We start from the raw sequence: 17,770 nt of genomic DNA on the forward strand, positions 1-17,770 counted from the left end.
TGATCTGGAATATATTGGCAGTAGCCAAAAGAAGACAAAAGGCAAATACAGGATGAATTGAGTGGCTCGGTCCATGTGGGCAGGCCAACTATAACAAAGACTAACCATTTCATGTCATGGCTGCAACCACAGTCGAGTGATCAAATTTCAAGTGTAGTCATTGTTTGACTCTCTTTAAATTAAAATTCTTCATTTTTCATGCTCATTTTTTATTATTACTCATACAATAAAAAATTTTGTTCGTAAATCTAAAATTTTTCATACTTTTTAATAATTACACATTATCCAAAAAATCACTATTCAAAATATCATTTTCCCTTAGTTTCTTTGGCTATCAAATGGGAGCTTAGTGACAAGTACGAATAATATTATTGGTAGGCCGATAATTGATATAATTTCTTAAAGGAAGCAACAATTGATTTGATCCAATGCAAAATTCAATTATTTTATGATGTAGATTGGTTGCAATTGGGTATGACCTTTATAATAATAAAACTAAACATAAAAGAGAGAGAGAATGTTGAAATTAGGAAAGATCACTAATCAACTAACCTAAGTGGGATAACTTCCCAGCTAACCCGTTCTTTTCCATTTTTAAAGACTAAGAATTTATCACTTATAAATAACTATTGAGATTTTTTATTGGCCACCAAATTTGGAAGAAAATAGATTCAACCTTGCTTCTAAAACTCACGCTAAGGGTGACTATAGGGGCGGACCCACTAAGGGACGATTGGGGTCGGTCGGCCCCACTGAATTTTCGAAAACCTTCGATTCGACTTTGTTAAATTTAAATTTTCAGATTTTTTTTATTTTTTTTCACAATTTATTTTAGCTAATTTTCCATCTTACCCCCACTGAAAAATAATTCTAAGTCCGCCCCTAAGTGGACTATTGTGTTTTTGTAGTTGATTGGATGAACTATCTATTGCTAGCTAGTTTGAACCAAAAATGACAGCATAATTAAGCATAATTCGGTAAAATCAACATTTGTATTATGAGTGAGAAATTTATTCTAAAATTAAATTGAAATAAGGGGGATTTTTTTTTCAATCATGTTATGGGTACATTGCGATATCCAACGGGGTGTCCAAAATGGACAACCGACGCCTTGGCATTGGCTGAGGCGCCTGCCACGCCGGGGTCCACCGGCGGCCCGGCCAATACCGAGGCGCTAGGTGTCCATTTTGGACACCCCGTTGGACACCTCGGTGTACCACAAGCATTATTCTTTTTTTTTTTTCTTCCATTGTTTTTTATATTATTGGGTACTATTACTGTAATGTACCGAACCTTGTTGTACATGTTATGGACCGGATTCAGGGATTCCCGACTTTAATTTGGTAGGCGAGATATGCAATTATTGAAATTTGTTTGTCGGTTTTTATTTTATATATACATAAAGGATAAACGAGTTGATTATCTTGTTATTGTTTGGTTTTGGTAAAATTTATTTTGGGCCATTTGCAAAAATATCCAATTTTACATATATCAATTCAAAAATGTCCCATTTTGATAATTTTTGTAAAAATGGCCAAATTTGATATCAAATTCTCTATTTTAACCTTAATGAATTTTAACCTTAATGAAAGAATAAATAATTTCATATTGCCCATATCAAATCACAATTAATGCTAGACGCAAAAATGTCGAGAACAACATTTAAAGTGTAGAGAAATATCATATTTAGAATGAAATGTCATTCTAGACATTTAATATATCCAGAACAACGTTTGAAATGTCGAAAATATTTAATATTATGATTTGACATGTGTATTTTTGAGATATAAACGAATTCAAATATCGAGAATGATATTTAAAATGTCGAGAACATCATTTTAATGTAATTTCTCATGAAAGTTACTTAGAGGTACTCTCGTCCAAATAATTGCAAAAATAGACATTGAAAAATTTTGGACATTTTTGCAAATGACCGAGTCAAAATGGACATTTTTTTTGTAATTTCCTCATTTATTTTTAATAGATTTTGATAAAAACTGATTAAATACGTTATTGAAAAATTGATAAGAAGTTATGAATCTCATTAAACGTGATTAAAATTAATTATTGACTTTGACTTAAATTTTTATCCATTTTTTAGCAAAATCAAACAGGGATTTAGATTGAAATTCCTCTATTTCTTCTTTTTTTTTTTTCCCTTCTCCTTTTTATCCATAATCACATCATCGTATTCTTTTTTGTCATATTTGGCACAACGTGTAAAACGTATATGATGAAAATTATCCTGATACAATGCTTGAATTTTTTCTGGCTAGATAATTCCCTCATAGACACTTCTATGAATTTAACTCATTCAGTGAGTTGGATTTATGCCTTGATATTTGTTACTTGTAATTCAAGTGATTAATAATTGAAAAAATCCTTGTATGAACGAACTTATATAAAAATGATGAGTTAATTGTTCCACTAATCACTAAATTTAGGTTGGTATTTTCGATTGCTAGCTACACTTTAAGATATTGTATTTTGTTCACTAAACTTCTCAAAATGTTGGATATTACTTGTGGAAATCACTGTCATTTCGTATTTCTAATGGAATAGTTGACTTGGCGATGGATTTCACATATGGTGCCCTATCACCATTAGATGCACAATCACGAAAGATGGATGGTATACGTATGGAAGACATTTGATTGCCGGGTTATTCTTGGGTGACAATCCAAAGGGGCTTTAGCCTTGATTGCTCACTATACTATGATTGATTACTATGTTATAAGTTGATCGAGTTTCGACTAAACTTTTCAAACTGATGCCGGGATGATATGGAAACATGTGTTTTGTTTGTTTTCTATGTTTAATATTGTGTTATTATGTGTTTAGAAAGTTCTTTCCGGACTGAATATTTTATTGAGTTATTTCGCTAATGAAATTATTATCTTTTATTATAGTTGTCAAGTTGGTACTTTTGGAATTATATTGCAATTTATTAAGATTTTAACGTGTTTAAATGCGTCTGCTTGGTGATATACTTTTTTATATATTTGAATTTCATGGAATACAAAAATATATTTTCGCATTGTTACTCAATAATACTATATAATCTTCTACGCGCATAATAAAATAACATATTTGAAGAATGGTGTAAAATTTCAAATACCTATGTTTGGACGAAGTCACCGTAAGTGAAATAAAATAAAAGCATAGTTAGCATATTAAATAAAATTTAAGCAAAATTACCTGTAGCGAATGGTGATAGAATTTGATTTGATTGCATCCGATTATATATTCCATAAACGAAATATTTCAATAAAATGTTCAGTCTGAAAAGAATTTTTTAAATCCATAATAACACAACATTAAACACATAAAATAAACAAAAGTCATGTTCCCATATGATCCCAATGTCACTTTAAGAAGTTTAGTGACCAAAACTCAAGCAGCTCAAAGTGTAGTGAGCAATCGAAGATGCCTGTCCAAATATAGTGAGCAATCAAAGACGTCTTATTTATGTGAATTATCACTATTCTATGATTGGGCATCTAACATTGATAGAGTGCCATTTGTAAAGTCTGTCTGCCAAGTGAGCGATCCAGTTAGATACACAAAAAGAAAGTGATTCTAGTGAATAATGTCCAACGCTTTGAAATTTATTGACCAAAACTCGACATCTTAAATTGTAATGAGCACAGAGACGGATATAGGGGGGCTGGGCTGGGCTGTAGCCCCCCTCCCCCACGTCCAAGATTTTTTTTAAAGTATTTTTTATTTTTTTTGGGGGTAAAAAATCAGTTTTTTATGTGAAAATTTTTTTTCCACGTAGTAGCCCAGTTTGAAATTTTGTAGCCCGATCGTGGATCCAATCCTGGATCCGTCCCTGAATGAGCAATCGAATATATCAACATAAGTTTAGTGATTATTGGGATAATTAACTTTATAAAATGATTTAAGATAGATTCTTGGTTTGTTCACATAGGTGGTGTGTTGCGGTGACGATCTTTCAAACATGTGGTAAGGAACGTCTTATCTTGGTAGTGAGATTTTTCGAAAGTTTATGGAATAGGTTGTAAGTTATTGGTTCCGATTGGCGAATAAAGGGTAATTGGCACAAAACGTCTATCGAGTTGATTGTGGAAAACGTTCCTACCTTTCATTTTTTGACACTTTTACCCATATTTTCACCTTTCTTTGCACTGAACGTCATTTTTACCAATTTTTGACATAAAATGACCAAAATACCCTCCTATTTAACCAAAATAAAATAAAAAAAGAAAATTGCAACCATAGACCCAAATTTTTAAAAAGTACAAATGAGTCTAAATTTGAAAAAAAAAATGGTCACCTTCCTCACCCCCCACTACACAGCCCCTATGATTAATTTAAAAGTCCCACTAAAACAATATTTTCTCTATCTACTTGTCCTTAAATGGCAGGTTCTCTCTCATCTTCACTGCTTCTCTCTAGCAATGACTTCATTTTTCAAACTTTTTCCCTTATCCCGCAATGACTTCATTTTTCAAACTTTTTCCCTTATCCCAATCTCTAATTACGACTGATCTAGCTATAGCCTTCGATATTAGAAACCAACATCAAATAGCAGCCACGACGGTTCCACCGTCGTCACAGCTTCCTCAATCTACTGCTAACTCATCGACGGAATTTGACTCAGTTGATTTCGGCAGTGGAACAGAGGGCGGTAGTGGCAAAGGATCCGGGGCTGGAGATGAATCGGCACAGACGTTGAAGAGACCACAGCTTGTGTGGACGCCGCAACTGCACAAGAGGTTTGTGGATGCTGTGGCCCATTTGGGAATAAAAAATGTTGAGTTAAAAGTGCTGTGAATATTTAATAGTGAATTTCTTATCTATGCATCAGCTTCAGCTAGAAGATTATTTATATATTACAAAGGAATATTCTAGAATACACAGCTGTGATTTGTTCCTATATTCATGGAGGATGTTTGGAATCTGTTGTAACCGAAAGAATTATGGTGAAACAGAAAATTGATACAGCAAAGATAATCAACTGATGACTGTAGAATGAGTTGGATGCTGAGGTGTATATTAATTCTTAACACCCCCCTTCAAGCTGGATGGTACCAATGTAACTCCAAGCTTGTCCTTTAAGAAGAGAAATCTTGAGTGTGAGAGACCTTTAGTCAGCAAGTCTGCAACTTGATCAGATGATGGCACATATCTCACTTCTAATTCTCTTCCAAGAACTTTGTCTCTGATGAAATGAATGTCCAACTCAATGTGCTTTGTTCTTGCATGGTATACGGGATTTGCAGCTAAGGCCCCAGCACTCATGTTATCACACCATAAAACTGGAGTCGACACTTGTGGTAGTTCAAGTTCTTTAAACAGTGATTGAATCCAAGTAATTTTCGAGGCTGCTAACGCAAGAGCTCTGTATTCTGACTCGGTACTTGATCTGGCAACTACATGTTGTTTCTTTGATGACCAGGCTATTAGGTTATCTCCCAAGTAGATGCAATAGCCTCCTGTTGATCTCCTATCATCTGGACAAGAAGCCCAATCTGCATCGGAGTATCCATTCAGCACTAATCTGTCACTTCTTTGTATCCACAGCCCCTGATTTATAGTTCCTTTCAAATACCTTAATACCCTATTTAATGCCTGCCAATGTGTGGATGTTGGAGATTGCAAGAACTGACTCAACTTGTTCACAGCAAAAGTTATGTCAGGCCTGGTGTGTGTGAGGTATTGCAGTCCTCCTACTGCACTTCTATAAATTGAGGGGTCCTTCATCATTTCTCCATCAGCCTTTGACATGGTTTTACCAGCAAGAATGGGAGTAGGACAAGGTTTCAGATTTTGAAGTTCAAATTTTTTAAGCAGCTCAGCAATATACTTTGTTTGTGTAAGATGAAGTCCTGATTCATGCCACTGTACTTCAAGAAAGTGATGCGGTTGCCCCATATCCTTTAATACAAATCTCTTGTTCAATTCATCTATGAATCTTTGCAGCAATCCTGTGTCATTTCCTGTGACCACTATATCATCCACATAGATAAGTGCAAAAATAATCAGATTTTCATTCTTGAAATAAAGCAGCGATGTATCAGCTATTGTTTGAACTTCCAGCTTATTAGTGTGGTTTTCAATTTGTCATACCAAGCTCTAGGTGCCTGTTTCAGTCCGTAGAGTGCCTTTTCCAGTTTACACACATAAGTTGGTCTTGATTTATCTATGAATCCCTCCGGTTGATTCATATATACTACCTCTTCGAGTTCACCATTTAGAAAGGCATTATTGATATCAACTTGCCTAATTTTCCATCCCTTTGAGACTGCTAATGTGAGAATGATCCTTAAGGTCGATGCTTTAATAACTGGACTGAAAGTTTCATAGAAATCAACTCCAGGAGTTTGGTGAAATCCTTTGGCCACCAGCCTTGCCTTGAACCTCTGAACTGATCCATCTGAATTGTGTTTGATTCTGAAAACCCACTTGTTCCCCACTATATTGTATGCTGGTGATGGGGGTACAAGTTTCCATGTTCTGGTTTTCATTAGTGCATTGAACTCTTCCTCCATAGCTTTCTTCCCGTCTTTGTTCATCAATGCCTTAGTTGCACTTTTGGGTTCTGATGGTTCATAATCACATTCAACTGATTTTCCTAAATAAGCTTTAGGTTTGAACACTCCAGCCTTTGCTCTAGTGATCATAGGATGGTGTATCTGGTTACCTGCTCTTTGCTTGTGTCTCTGTTTTAGCTCACAGCTGGCCGGTTGTCGATTACTGGTGTGATCAACATCACCATCTGATCCAGATCTTTGATTTTTCTGAGGTAGTTCAACTTCTGTTTCCACACATTCCTCATTTGTGTTACTGATTAACCTTTGATTGTTGTTTTCCTCCTCACTACTATCAATACTTTCAAGCTGATTGTCACTTAAGCTGGGAAGTAAGTGATGCATAGTATGAGTTGCTTCAAGATGAGTTGTATCAGCAGGGCTTGAAGTAGGATTTGAATTGTTCAGTTGAGAAAGTGTGACACTACTGTTTCAGTTACACCAGGATTAGGTTGACTTTGAGTAGGAAACAAAGACCAAAATGGAAACTCAAATTCATTGAACACAACATGTCTTGAGATGTATATTTTTCCTGTTGAGCTCAGACATTTGTAACCTTTATGGGACTCACTATAGCCAAGAAAGACACATTTAGTTGAGTGAAAACTGAATTTGTGTGTTTGATATGGTCTAAGACAAGGATAATATGTGCATCCAAAAATCTTTAGTGCCTTGTAATCAGGTTCCTTTCTGTACAAAACTTGGAATGGGGATTGCATTTTGAGTGTAGGTGTAGGCATCATGTTTATGAGATAAGTTGCAGTTTGAAAAGATTCCCACCAATATTTTAGAGGTAGTTTGGCTTGAGCTAATAGGGTAAGTCCTGTCTCAGTTATATGCCTGTGTTTTCTCTCTATCCTACCATTTTGAGCTGATGTGTAGGGACAAGGGTGTCTGAATTCAATTCCAGTTTGTGCTAAAAGGCTTGTGAAGTTTCTATACTCTCCTCCCCAGTCAGATTGAAGAGTTTTTATTTTGCTTCCAAACTTGTGTTCAACTAATTTTCTGAACTGGGTGAAAACGTTTAGCGCTTCAGATTTTTGTCTTAGAGGATATGTCCAGGTAAACCTACTGAAATCATCCAGAAAGCTTATGTAATATCTAAAACCTGATGTTGATTGTATAGGTGCTTGTCTCCACAGGTCTGTGTATATGAGTTCTAAAGGCGCTTTGGCATGTGAAGTGGATAGACAGAATGGTAATAGATGAGATTTTCCAAATTGACAGGCCTCACAAAAAAATTTGATTTCATTGTTCTTCACCTTTTGGTTACATATTTTGAGTACTTGAGATACCACTTGACTAGATGGGTGTCCAAGTCTCTTGTGCCATACATCGGTTTGGGAATTTAAAGACTCTTGATTGGACTCTAGACTAGGACTAACAGGGGAGATAACACAACAGAATTTATTTGAGGAAACTGACTTTTGAGAGTGATACTTGGTGTTTTGTTGAGGGAAGTCCAGTTGATACAACCCTTCCTTAAGCTTCCCTTTGCAGCATCACTTCCTTCGTTTGCTTGTCCTTGACAAAACAGTAATTAGAGTGAAACTCCATGTAAACTTGATTATCAGTTGTTAATTGTGAAACACTGATGAGATTTTTTTTGATCTCAGGAACATGTAGCAATTTATATAGGACAAGTGATTTATCAGTTAAAGTTGGGGTGTGAGTGTTACCAATGTGTGAAATGTGTAACTTATTTCCATTTCCAACCATAATTTTGTCCTTACCAGTGTACACATTGATTGAACCAATGTTTCCCTTTTCAGCAGTGACATGGTTGCTGGCTCCTGTATCTGCCAATCAAGCTGAATCACTCACAGTACTTGGAGATGCAACAAAGGCTATTGGTGAATGACTATAGTTATTTCTCTGATTTGGTGGTGTTCCTGTGTACTGCTCATCATATCTAAAGTTGCAGATGTTAGCCTTATGTCCAATTTTGCCACATACTTGACATATAGGTCTGTCACCATCATTGAAGTTTCCACCTCTGCTTCTACCTCTTCTTCCTCCTCTGAAATTATTGAAGTTTGAGAATCTTCCACCATTTCCTTGCTTGGAGGATCTAGAGTGATAATAGCTGGAGCCTGATCTTTTAGTAAAATTGACTGATGTTTGATCAAGATTGATCCCTGCTATCTCATTCTTGACAGTATGGAGATGTTCCAATCTACTCTCAAAGGTCATAAGTGTTGATTGAAGTTCTCCCCAAGAGATGTAATCTCTACTATTGATTTGAACAACAATTGGTGTATATTCTTCATCCAAACCAGCCAACACCTGAGTGACCAGATCTGAGTGAGGGATAGTTTTCCCAGCGACTTCAAGGTTATCTGCCAGAAGTTTTACTTTGTTGAGGTATTGATCGATGCTCATGGTTCCTCTCCTTGATTTTTGAAGTTCTCCAGTGAGAAATGTTATCCTGGATTTGTTTTGGATGCCATAGCTCTCTTCCACTGCAGTCCACAGTTTGTTGGAGTTGCAGCTGCCCATGACCCTCATAGCTATGTCATGAGTAGAGCCATCCCATTAGTAGCTGATCTGTTGACATCCATTGGTCATATTCAGGATTCTTTTTCATCTCCACTATTATTCATGCATCTCCAGTGGTTTGGGTTCCAATAAATTCTGGAGGACACACCTTTGTCCCCAGAATATATCCTTCCAGATTGTGTCCTCGTATAATTGGAAGGATCATGTTTATCGATTGAAAGCATGCGCTGGTTATAGGATGGAAGTAAATCGAAATCGGGGGGAGAAAAGCTCCATAGCAGAAAATTATCCTTGTCAAGCTTAACAGACAGCATGTGAGTTAGGTAGACACCAGATGGTGAGACATGGTTGCTTCCCTGCACTGGAGGCACCATTGTGCTTGATTCTGATGTTGGTGGAGAGTTGGAATTGATGTTGGCGTTGGCCATTGCTGCTCTGATACCAAGTTAAAAGTGCTGTGAATATTTAATAGTGAATTTCTTATCTATGCATCAGCTTCAGCTGGAAGATTATTTATATATTACAAAGGAATATTCTAGAATACACAGCTGTGATTTGTTCCTATATTCATGGAGGATGTTTGGAATCTATTGTAATCGAAAGAATTCTGGTGAAACAGAAAACTGATATAGCAAGGATAATCAGCTGATGACTGTAGAATGAGTTGGATGCTGAGGTGTATATTAATTCTTAACAGTCCCCAAGACCATAATACAGCTCATGAGTGTGAATGGACTCACTAGAGAAAATGTTGCTAGTCATTTGCTTCTGTACAGGCTCTATTTGAAGCGCATGCAGGGAATTTCGAGTAAAGGTGGTGGTGTTGGTAGAAATAATTCTCCAGTAGCACCAGCGTATTGTTTTAGTGGGACTTTTAAATTAATCATAGGGACGGTGGAGTGGGGGTGAGAAAGGTGGCCATTTTTTTTCAAATTTGGACTCATTAGCACTTTTTAAAATTTTGGGTCTATGGTTGCAATTTTTTTTGTTTAAATAGTAGGGTACTTTGGTCATTTTATGTCAAAAATTGGTAAAATTGACGTTCAATGCAAAAAAATGTGGAAATAGGGGCAAAAATGTCAAAAAATGAAAGGTATGAATGTTTTCCACAATCAACTCGATAGGTAGGGACATTTTGTGCCAATTACCCGACGAATAAATTCCCTTATTTTTTCAATGAGAAGATCAAGTTTCTCTGGTAAATTGTTGTTTGCTATTTTTATTCTTTTTCAGTATATTATAGTGTTTCCATTCAAGAGTTCAAAATATGAGGCTTGTGCAAGGAGGTTTTTGTTAGTTATCTCCGCCGTCAGATAGTTTGGTGTATTACTATTAATCGGAGTTGACTGTATATGTTATGAAGCTGACGTTTCCTTAGGAAAACATGTTTTCTTGTAATTCCAAGTTTCAATTCCTATTGAATATTCCTTATATTTTTAAATGAAGTTCATAAATATTTGCTCGTCATTTGAAAACATGTTAACAAAACATTTGAACATAAATCATCATAAGAGATAAGAAGTGCTAATTAACTGAATGTTAAGAGATGAAATTGAGACTAGGGTTGGACAAAACTCCCGAACCGAACAGAACAGAACTCGACGATTCTTCTCAAGTTAAATACCCGAAAGGTTATTTGAATCAAGAACCGACGGGTATGGTTCGGTTCTCGGTTCTAGGCCAAGACCCGAATAACCGAATTTTCGTAATTTTTTAATTAATTTATTTTAAATAAGTAAAATTATTTTATTTTTCTTAATAAATTTGTTAACTAGTTAATTTAGTTTAAACCACAAAATATGATTTTCATATTTCTAATATTCAGTTCAAAATCGATTTAATCAAATTGACCTCAATTTTATCCAAATCTGTTATTCTACTGTAGTGTCGTTTCTACCGAAAAAATCGAATTAAAACTCTACAACATCTCTCTTAATTATTTTGAGCTTGTTATCTTTCTCTTTCTGTGATTCTAATAATCAAATTTATAAAGAATTCAGCAAAGAGAGGCGTGAAATACATAAGATTGAACTACGTTATTTTGTAAGATCTAATATTAAATATATCATTAATTAAATTAACGTAACTTTGTATATATTAAAAAATTTAATTATAATATGAAACCGAATGGAACCGAATCGGACCGAACCGAACCCGAACGGTTCCGTAATTAAATTTGGACCCGACGGTTCCACTTACTAAATACTCGAAAATTTCGGGTCGGTTCGGTTCTCGTTAGAACTGAACCGAATCGGACCATGTTCAGCCCTTATTGAGACGATAAAGTTAGATACATAAATGCCAAAAATGAGCAAAAATCTGGAACTTTTGTTGAAATTAAAAAATGTAATGTAGTTAATAAACACTGTTATGTGATGTGAGCATAATTACCCATACAAAAACTCTTAACTTTTATTATTCAACAATAAATTAACAACTCGAAATTTCAATAAAGGGCTAACACAAACTTTGGCCAAATATATAAAAGGGGAATTTACCAAAATGTCACTTTTTTTAAAAAATGCATAAAAAACTTTGATGTGCACACAATTTGTACAAAAATGTCTCTTTCTTGTTGTCAAATGTCTAAATTACCCTTAATTTGATCTTTTTTGGAGCATTTAATACTCTTTCATGATTGTTTTTTAAAACAATTAATGTTGTGATTTGATTGTTTAATTTGTATATTATAATCATTGAATATGTGAATATTATATTGTAAAATACGAATTTAGTTAATAAAAAATGAATATAAAATCCTTCAAAACCCTAGTTAATATTAAAAGACAAATTTCTTGTCAAACAAACCCTTATTTCATTCATCTTCTTCATCCATTTTCTTCTTCCTTAAAAAGATATTACTTCATCCATCTTCTTCATCTATCTTGAAAGGTCAGTTATTACGAATTATTTATATTTCTATGTAATAGCTTACTCTTTTTAAAATATTAAAAACAATATGGTAATCACTACTATTAATCATCATGGTCTTTTTTTTTTTTTGAAGGAAAAACATACTAAAAATATTTTGGAAAATGTGAAGTATTCCATATTTAATGAAGTGTTCAGTCATTTATTTCTGAAAATACGTTGTGATGTTGTAGTTGTTGTAGTTGAGAAATGATTATAAGCATTAATGCTACCAAACACATTTGAAGCTTCTCGGCAATTCCGACACTTGAACTGTCGAACTCGACATTTCGAAACTATCGGGATCGACATTTGAACTGTCGTACCCGACATTTATAAACGGTCGGGATAGATAACTAAACTGTCGAATTGGACAGCTGAAAATTCTTGACACCCTTCATTTGACCTTGTAGTATGGCATAGGTTTAAATATTGGATTGTGTCACTTCCATACTATTATGTAGTCGACATTTTAATTGCGCATAATTCTTATGGTTGCAATCCCAACATTTCAGGTATGAACAATAATTTCAGATTCATCGTATCGCACGGGGGAAAGTTTGTTCATGTGAATGACGAATGGAAGAGAACTTTGGACAAAATCACATTCATTTTAGTGCCAAAAGTATTACATTACCGGGGCTATTGTTATGGTTGAACGAGAAACTTGGTATTCTCGATCCGAGCAAAAAAATGGAATTGAAGTTCAAAGTTCCGAACAGGAATATACCGCCAGCCGAAATACTCGAAGATGAAGACCTAAATTAGTACATATCAGTTCATAAGGAAACTGCCCTCTACATTACGACTTTGGAAACCGACCTGCCAAGTGTTGAAATGGAGAGGAATACAAATTACAGCCAACAATTGTTCGCCACAACGGAAGATCACCAAACCGTACAGGACAACGAGCTCAATCATCAGCACAGTGTCCCAAACAATAATGCAGCATATACTTCAATTTTCGATGTTGGGACTGCACCATTAGATGAGATGTTCGATGATCCCTTACATGGTACAAATACTGGTAATATTGCTGACATTGATGAAGAACCATTATCACATTCCAAAAGTCCGGGTACATGCGACTGAATTTCCACTGTGAATATGTCGAATCTTATCGAAAGGGAAATATTTTTTACAAAGAAAGAGTTGGACTCTAGCATTCGTCTACTTTCTTTGCGAGAGAAGTTTCAATTTCAGGTTAGCAGGTCAAGCCTAAAAATGTTAACCGTTGTATGCGCGGACAATAATTGCAAGTGGATGTTACGTGCTTCGAGTGTCAAGCAGACCGCCATCTTCATGATCCGCAAATTCAACAATGTGCACACATATTCCATAGATAATCGTCGTAATGCACATCGACATGCCACTAGTTCCGTAATTGCCGAACAGATTATGGGAAAATTGGATAATACATACGGATCGTATGATCCTACCGCTATTGCACGTGACAAGGAACGTGAGTTTGGTGTAAAAATTAGTTACCATCAAGCACGTAAGGGAAAGGTCGCTGCTTTACATGTGCTACATGGTACACCAGGTGATAGCTTTCAAAAACTTTCTTCCTACTGTCACGTCCTAGGAGAGAGTAACCCAGGGACTGTAACACACATCGAAGTAGATTTTCGTAACAGGTTTCACTACTTTTTCCTAGCTTTCGGTACAAGCATCCGGGGTTACCTGCACTACCTGAGGTTAGTTATTTGTGTTGACGACAGTCACTTGAAAGATCCATACAAAGGTACCCTTCTACTGGCAACTGTCCAAGATGCCAACAAACAGATTTATCCGTTAGCATGGGGGATCGTTGATGCCGAAACAAATAGATCGTGGATGTGGTTTTTATCAAATTTGAAAGATCTTATAGGTGACTAGGACGAATTGTTGTTTGGTTCCGACAGGAAAAATAGTATTGAAAACGCCATTGCCCACCTATTTCCTCGAGCTCACCATGGGTGCTGTGTCTGGCATATGGAAAAGAATTTAATCCAACGGTACAACAACGCAAGTTCAATATTTCTATTCAAAAGAGCCGCAACAACTTACCGAACTGAAGAGTTTGAAAGACTTATGAGACAGTTTCGTAGGGTAAGTGCAAGAGCGTACGGGTACTTGGAGCGAGCAGGTTTTCCATTTTGGTCACGGGTACTATTTTTTGGCCAATGGTACAACATTTTGACCAACGACAATGCAGAATCTTTGAACTCAATGTTGAGACATGCCTGTTCGTTACCGATCACGTGCTTAGTGGAACACATTCGGCATACTATGCAGAAGTGGTTTTATGAACGTCGAGCAAGTGCAACCGTATGCAGTACCGTTCTGTCACCAACGATGGAGAATGAGTTACGGACGATGTTCAAAGTAGGTACTAGGCTGCGAGTGCATGGCTTGACAAATAACTTAACACAAGTTGGAATATCCAATGACACGGACATCGTAGACTTCTCCAAAAACACGTACACTTGTCATGAGTTCCAACTGAATCGTATACCGTGCATTCACGCAACTCGTGCTGCTTGCTTGAGATGTAAGTCATTGTACGATCTCTACTCACAGTATTACACATCCGAGTACTGGAAGGGTGCCTATGGAGAAGCTATATATCCTGTTTTGCGTAAAGTGGACTGGAATGTTCCAGCCAAAATTATAGATACTCCTATTATGCCCCCCAGTGTAAGTCATCCTCCAAGTAGACCACCCACACGACGTAACCGATCCAGACACGAGTGTACCACACGGTTCAGGAGATGCACTCGCTGCGGTGGACTTGGTCATAACCGGACCATATGTTCGAACCACACTGTACCACGTTCAATATAAGCAGCATTTTACACGTGAGTGGTTGAAGTTGTAACTGAAGTGTTCTCCCGATGTCGTTTGTATATGACAATGTAAACATTGTATTACTATTTTCATTCTCTAACGCATAAACACTACTCTTTCTTATGTTCACAATTACAGTACGCAAATAGGCACAACGTACTGCATAACAGCCTCGAACCAAAATACAATTTTGTTGTGCATAACATTGTTGCCATTGTTGACACATGTAAATTGAATGTACGAAATCGAAAACGTTCAACCATTATACATGTTTCCTTTCAAATGCATATTACGAACACATCACTTTTAGCGCATAACACTATCCGCGTTGTTCACAAAGTACGTTGAATGTACACATGATGTTGTGTTCGTTTACCCAAAATACATGTCATATGAATATGCATACTACATACACAGAAAATTTGCCAGTAAACCCCGACAGTTCATCTGTCGTTCCCGACAGATGGTGCATGTCATTCTCGACAGTTGTTCGACACTCCGCTTAACAAAATACAAAATACACATAACTTGCCAACGGGAGTTTCCTACATGCTACAGAATTGGTACATACGTAACAAAATACATCCCTTACAAAAAAGCACTATACATACATACGTAAAAACCCACACACGCAACGAAGACAGACTCTTCAATCGGAGCTAACACTTGAACCTTCTTCCCCGCCGTCACCATCCGAGCTGATGACAATTACCTCGGGCGATGGAACGCGACCCTACCCCTCATCCTTGTGACGTTCAACTTCGTCTGCATCCATAAATGGGACGACCCATTCAAGCACATTTCTCGGAGACTCACCTGCATCACTTGTAACTTTGTCCAGGTTCGGAAAGGGAACGACAGTGATGGTTCTTCTACCACCATTCGAACTCACTTCCTCATCGTCCGAAGAAATTACGATGGGACATAGTAGGGTTGAACCGGGTGTCGGCAAAGAATCCTCAACTGTCAGTGGTGAATTGCTTCCCGTGGACGATGCCATTATTTTCATATGAAGAAACATACTTCAAATATTATGATACGTTCCTGCTACAAGATGCCTCACAAAGAGTCTCATATATCCACTTGAAGAGTGCAAGCCATGCTTTATACTGGAGGTATTTGAGGACATTTAAAGCAATTTAACAACCAACCACCATTTCATTTCTTTTAAAAATCAATCACCATTTCATTTCTACTTAACACTTGATTGACCACTGGTGTGATGGTTTAGTGTGATGGATAAGGGTGTAAGTGTACTTTAATGTAGTCCATAAATGGTGAGAATTGTAAATTGTACCCATGTGCAAGACCTGATGGCCACATTCCTGTAGCTAGATTGACAATCAATTTGGAAGTTAAATTACTTTACTGAATTTTTGTAGTCCTTAATCATAATTGAATACAGTTTTTAAATTCTAAATCATATGAATTGCATTAAAAATTGATAAAATTAATGTCCCTGCCAATGAAGATGAACATTGGGTGACACAACATGCCATTTTTCAATAAACTTTAATTTGTACGAACAAGTTAATTTATACTAAAACGTATGTTTAAATAAACATACACCGGTTGTAATGTTGGGGTCAACGTAGCAAAGATAACAACTAATTATTCATAATACGGTAATGCGAATTTGACAATAATCATTGTCCTTAATCCTTCGACCACACTCCATTACACACAAAATCATGACATACCATGATTCATTTGTATAGGTATAACACCTTCAACTCCAATGAAATTAAAGTACAAAATACATGCTACTTCACCAAGTAGTATGAACATCAATTTAATTAGGGTACAAACAAATGTCATGTCTCAATGTCCGTTCCACTTAACCATATCCCAATATGGAATTTAAGTAATCTCATTACCTCCTTGAGATCATTAACCACATCATATGGAATAGGAGCAATAGTCTCCACGGTTGCACCTTCAGGCATGAACTCAAGTTTGGATCCCTTTGGTTGTTTTTTGGTGCTAATCACAACACTTGTTGATTTAGCCTCATCCTTCATTTTGTTTGTACTCTTCATCATTCTGGAAAAATTCGTCATCACACCACGATGAACGCACATGATGAACTAAAAAATCAACCCTCCGAATGAATTTGCTGCCTACCTGCATCAGATGTCTGCTACAGTGAAATGACACAGTTGAGAATGTTCGTAACTATTCATCCAATCAACGTAAAAACCAAAAAATTTACTCACCCGTGGAGTAGGAAACGTGCATGCGATCTATTCATTTTAGTTGTGATGTTGATTTACCGTTTCACATTTCATGAACAATACATGCATTATTTTGTCAACGTATACACACAAAATAGACTGACAATACCATCACATGCTTGCACTAAACATTTAATATCGCAAAACGATATATACTCTACATAAGACAGTTTAACGTGTAGCATATTTTATGAACAATACATGCATTATTTCGTCAACGCGTACACACAAAATTGACCGGCAATACCATCACATGCTTGCACTAAACATTTATTATCGCAAAACGATATGTACTCTACATAAGACAGTTTAACGTGTAGCATATGGCTGAGCAAATGTATCCGTCCATAAAACAAACCAAATTAAAAGCATGTCCTCGTTACGAACAACGTATCTACTCCTACAACACACCTTACCAAACAACTTGAACTCACTTATTTCTTTACTCTCTTTGCCCTTCCCCTCGTGTATGGAGTCCGGGTAGGTGGTCAGGACGTCGAACATGAGTCGATCGCCGCCTGTTTGTGCTGCCCACATTGCCTCCCTTTTCTAGTACGGTCACCTGTGCCGACAACTCTGTGGCAGTGCCCATATAAACAATTTCCGCATTTTAGTGAAATAGTTATGTGTGAAGGATGCCACATATTCGTGGAATCAAATTATTCAAGGAAAATAGGCACGTACCATCCACCTCCGTGATGTTATGGGTCGATGAGCCTTCCTCGTTCTTGTTGTTGGAGA

General features: G+C 36.4%; 2 protein-coding genes across 2 annotated transcripts; both read left to right on the forward strand.

Annotated features, from left to right (window-relative positions):
* The first annotated feature begins 4,461 nt into the window (after window positions 1-4,461).
* LOC111408373 (transcription factor MYBC1-like) lies at window positions 4,462-4,966 on the forward strand. The gene is made up of 2 exons (XM_023038140.1): window positions 4,462-4,791; window positions 4,835-4,966. The coding sequence occupies exons 1-2, from the start codon at window positions 4,462-4,464 to the stop codon at window positions 4,964-4,966; spliced, it is 462 nt and encodes a 153-aa protein (XP_022893908.1).
* Window positions 4,967-13,073: 8,107 nt separating this feature from the next.
* LOC111408374 lies at window positions 13,074-14,792 on the forward strand. The gene is made up of 2 exons (XM_023038141.1): window positions 13,074-13,807; window positions 13,871-14,792. Exons 1-2 carry the CDS (start codon window positions 13,074-13,076, stop codon window positions 14,790-14,792), a joined length of 1,656 nt encoding a protein of 551 aa, XP_022893909.1.
* The last annotated feature ends 2,978 nt before the right edge of the window (window positions 14,793-17,770 follow it).

Source organism: Olea europaea, chromosome 13 (assembly GCF_002742605.1).
Source record: "Olea europaea var. sylvestris chromosome 13, O_europaea_v1, whole genome shotgun sequence".
NCBI lineage: Eukaryota > Viridiplantae > Streptophyta > Magnoliopsida > Lamiales > Oleaceae > Olea > Olea europaea.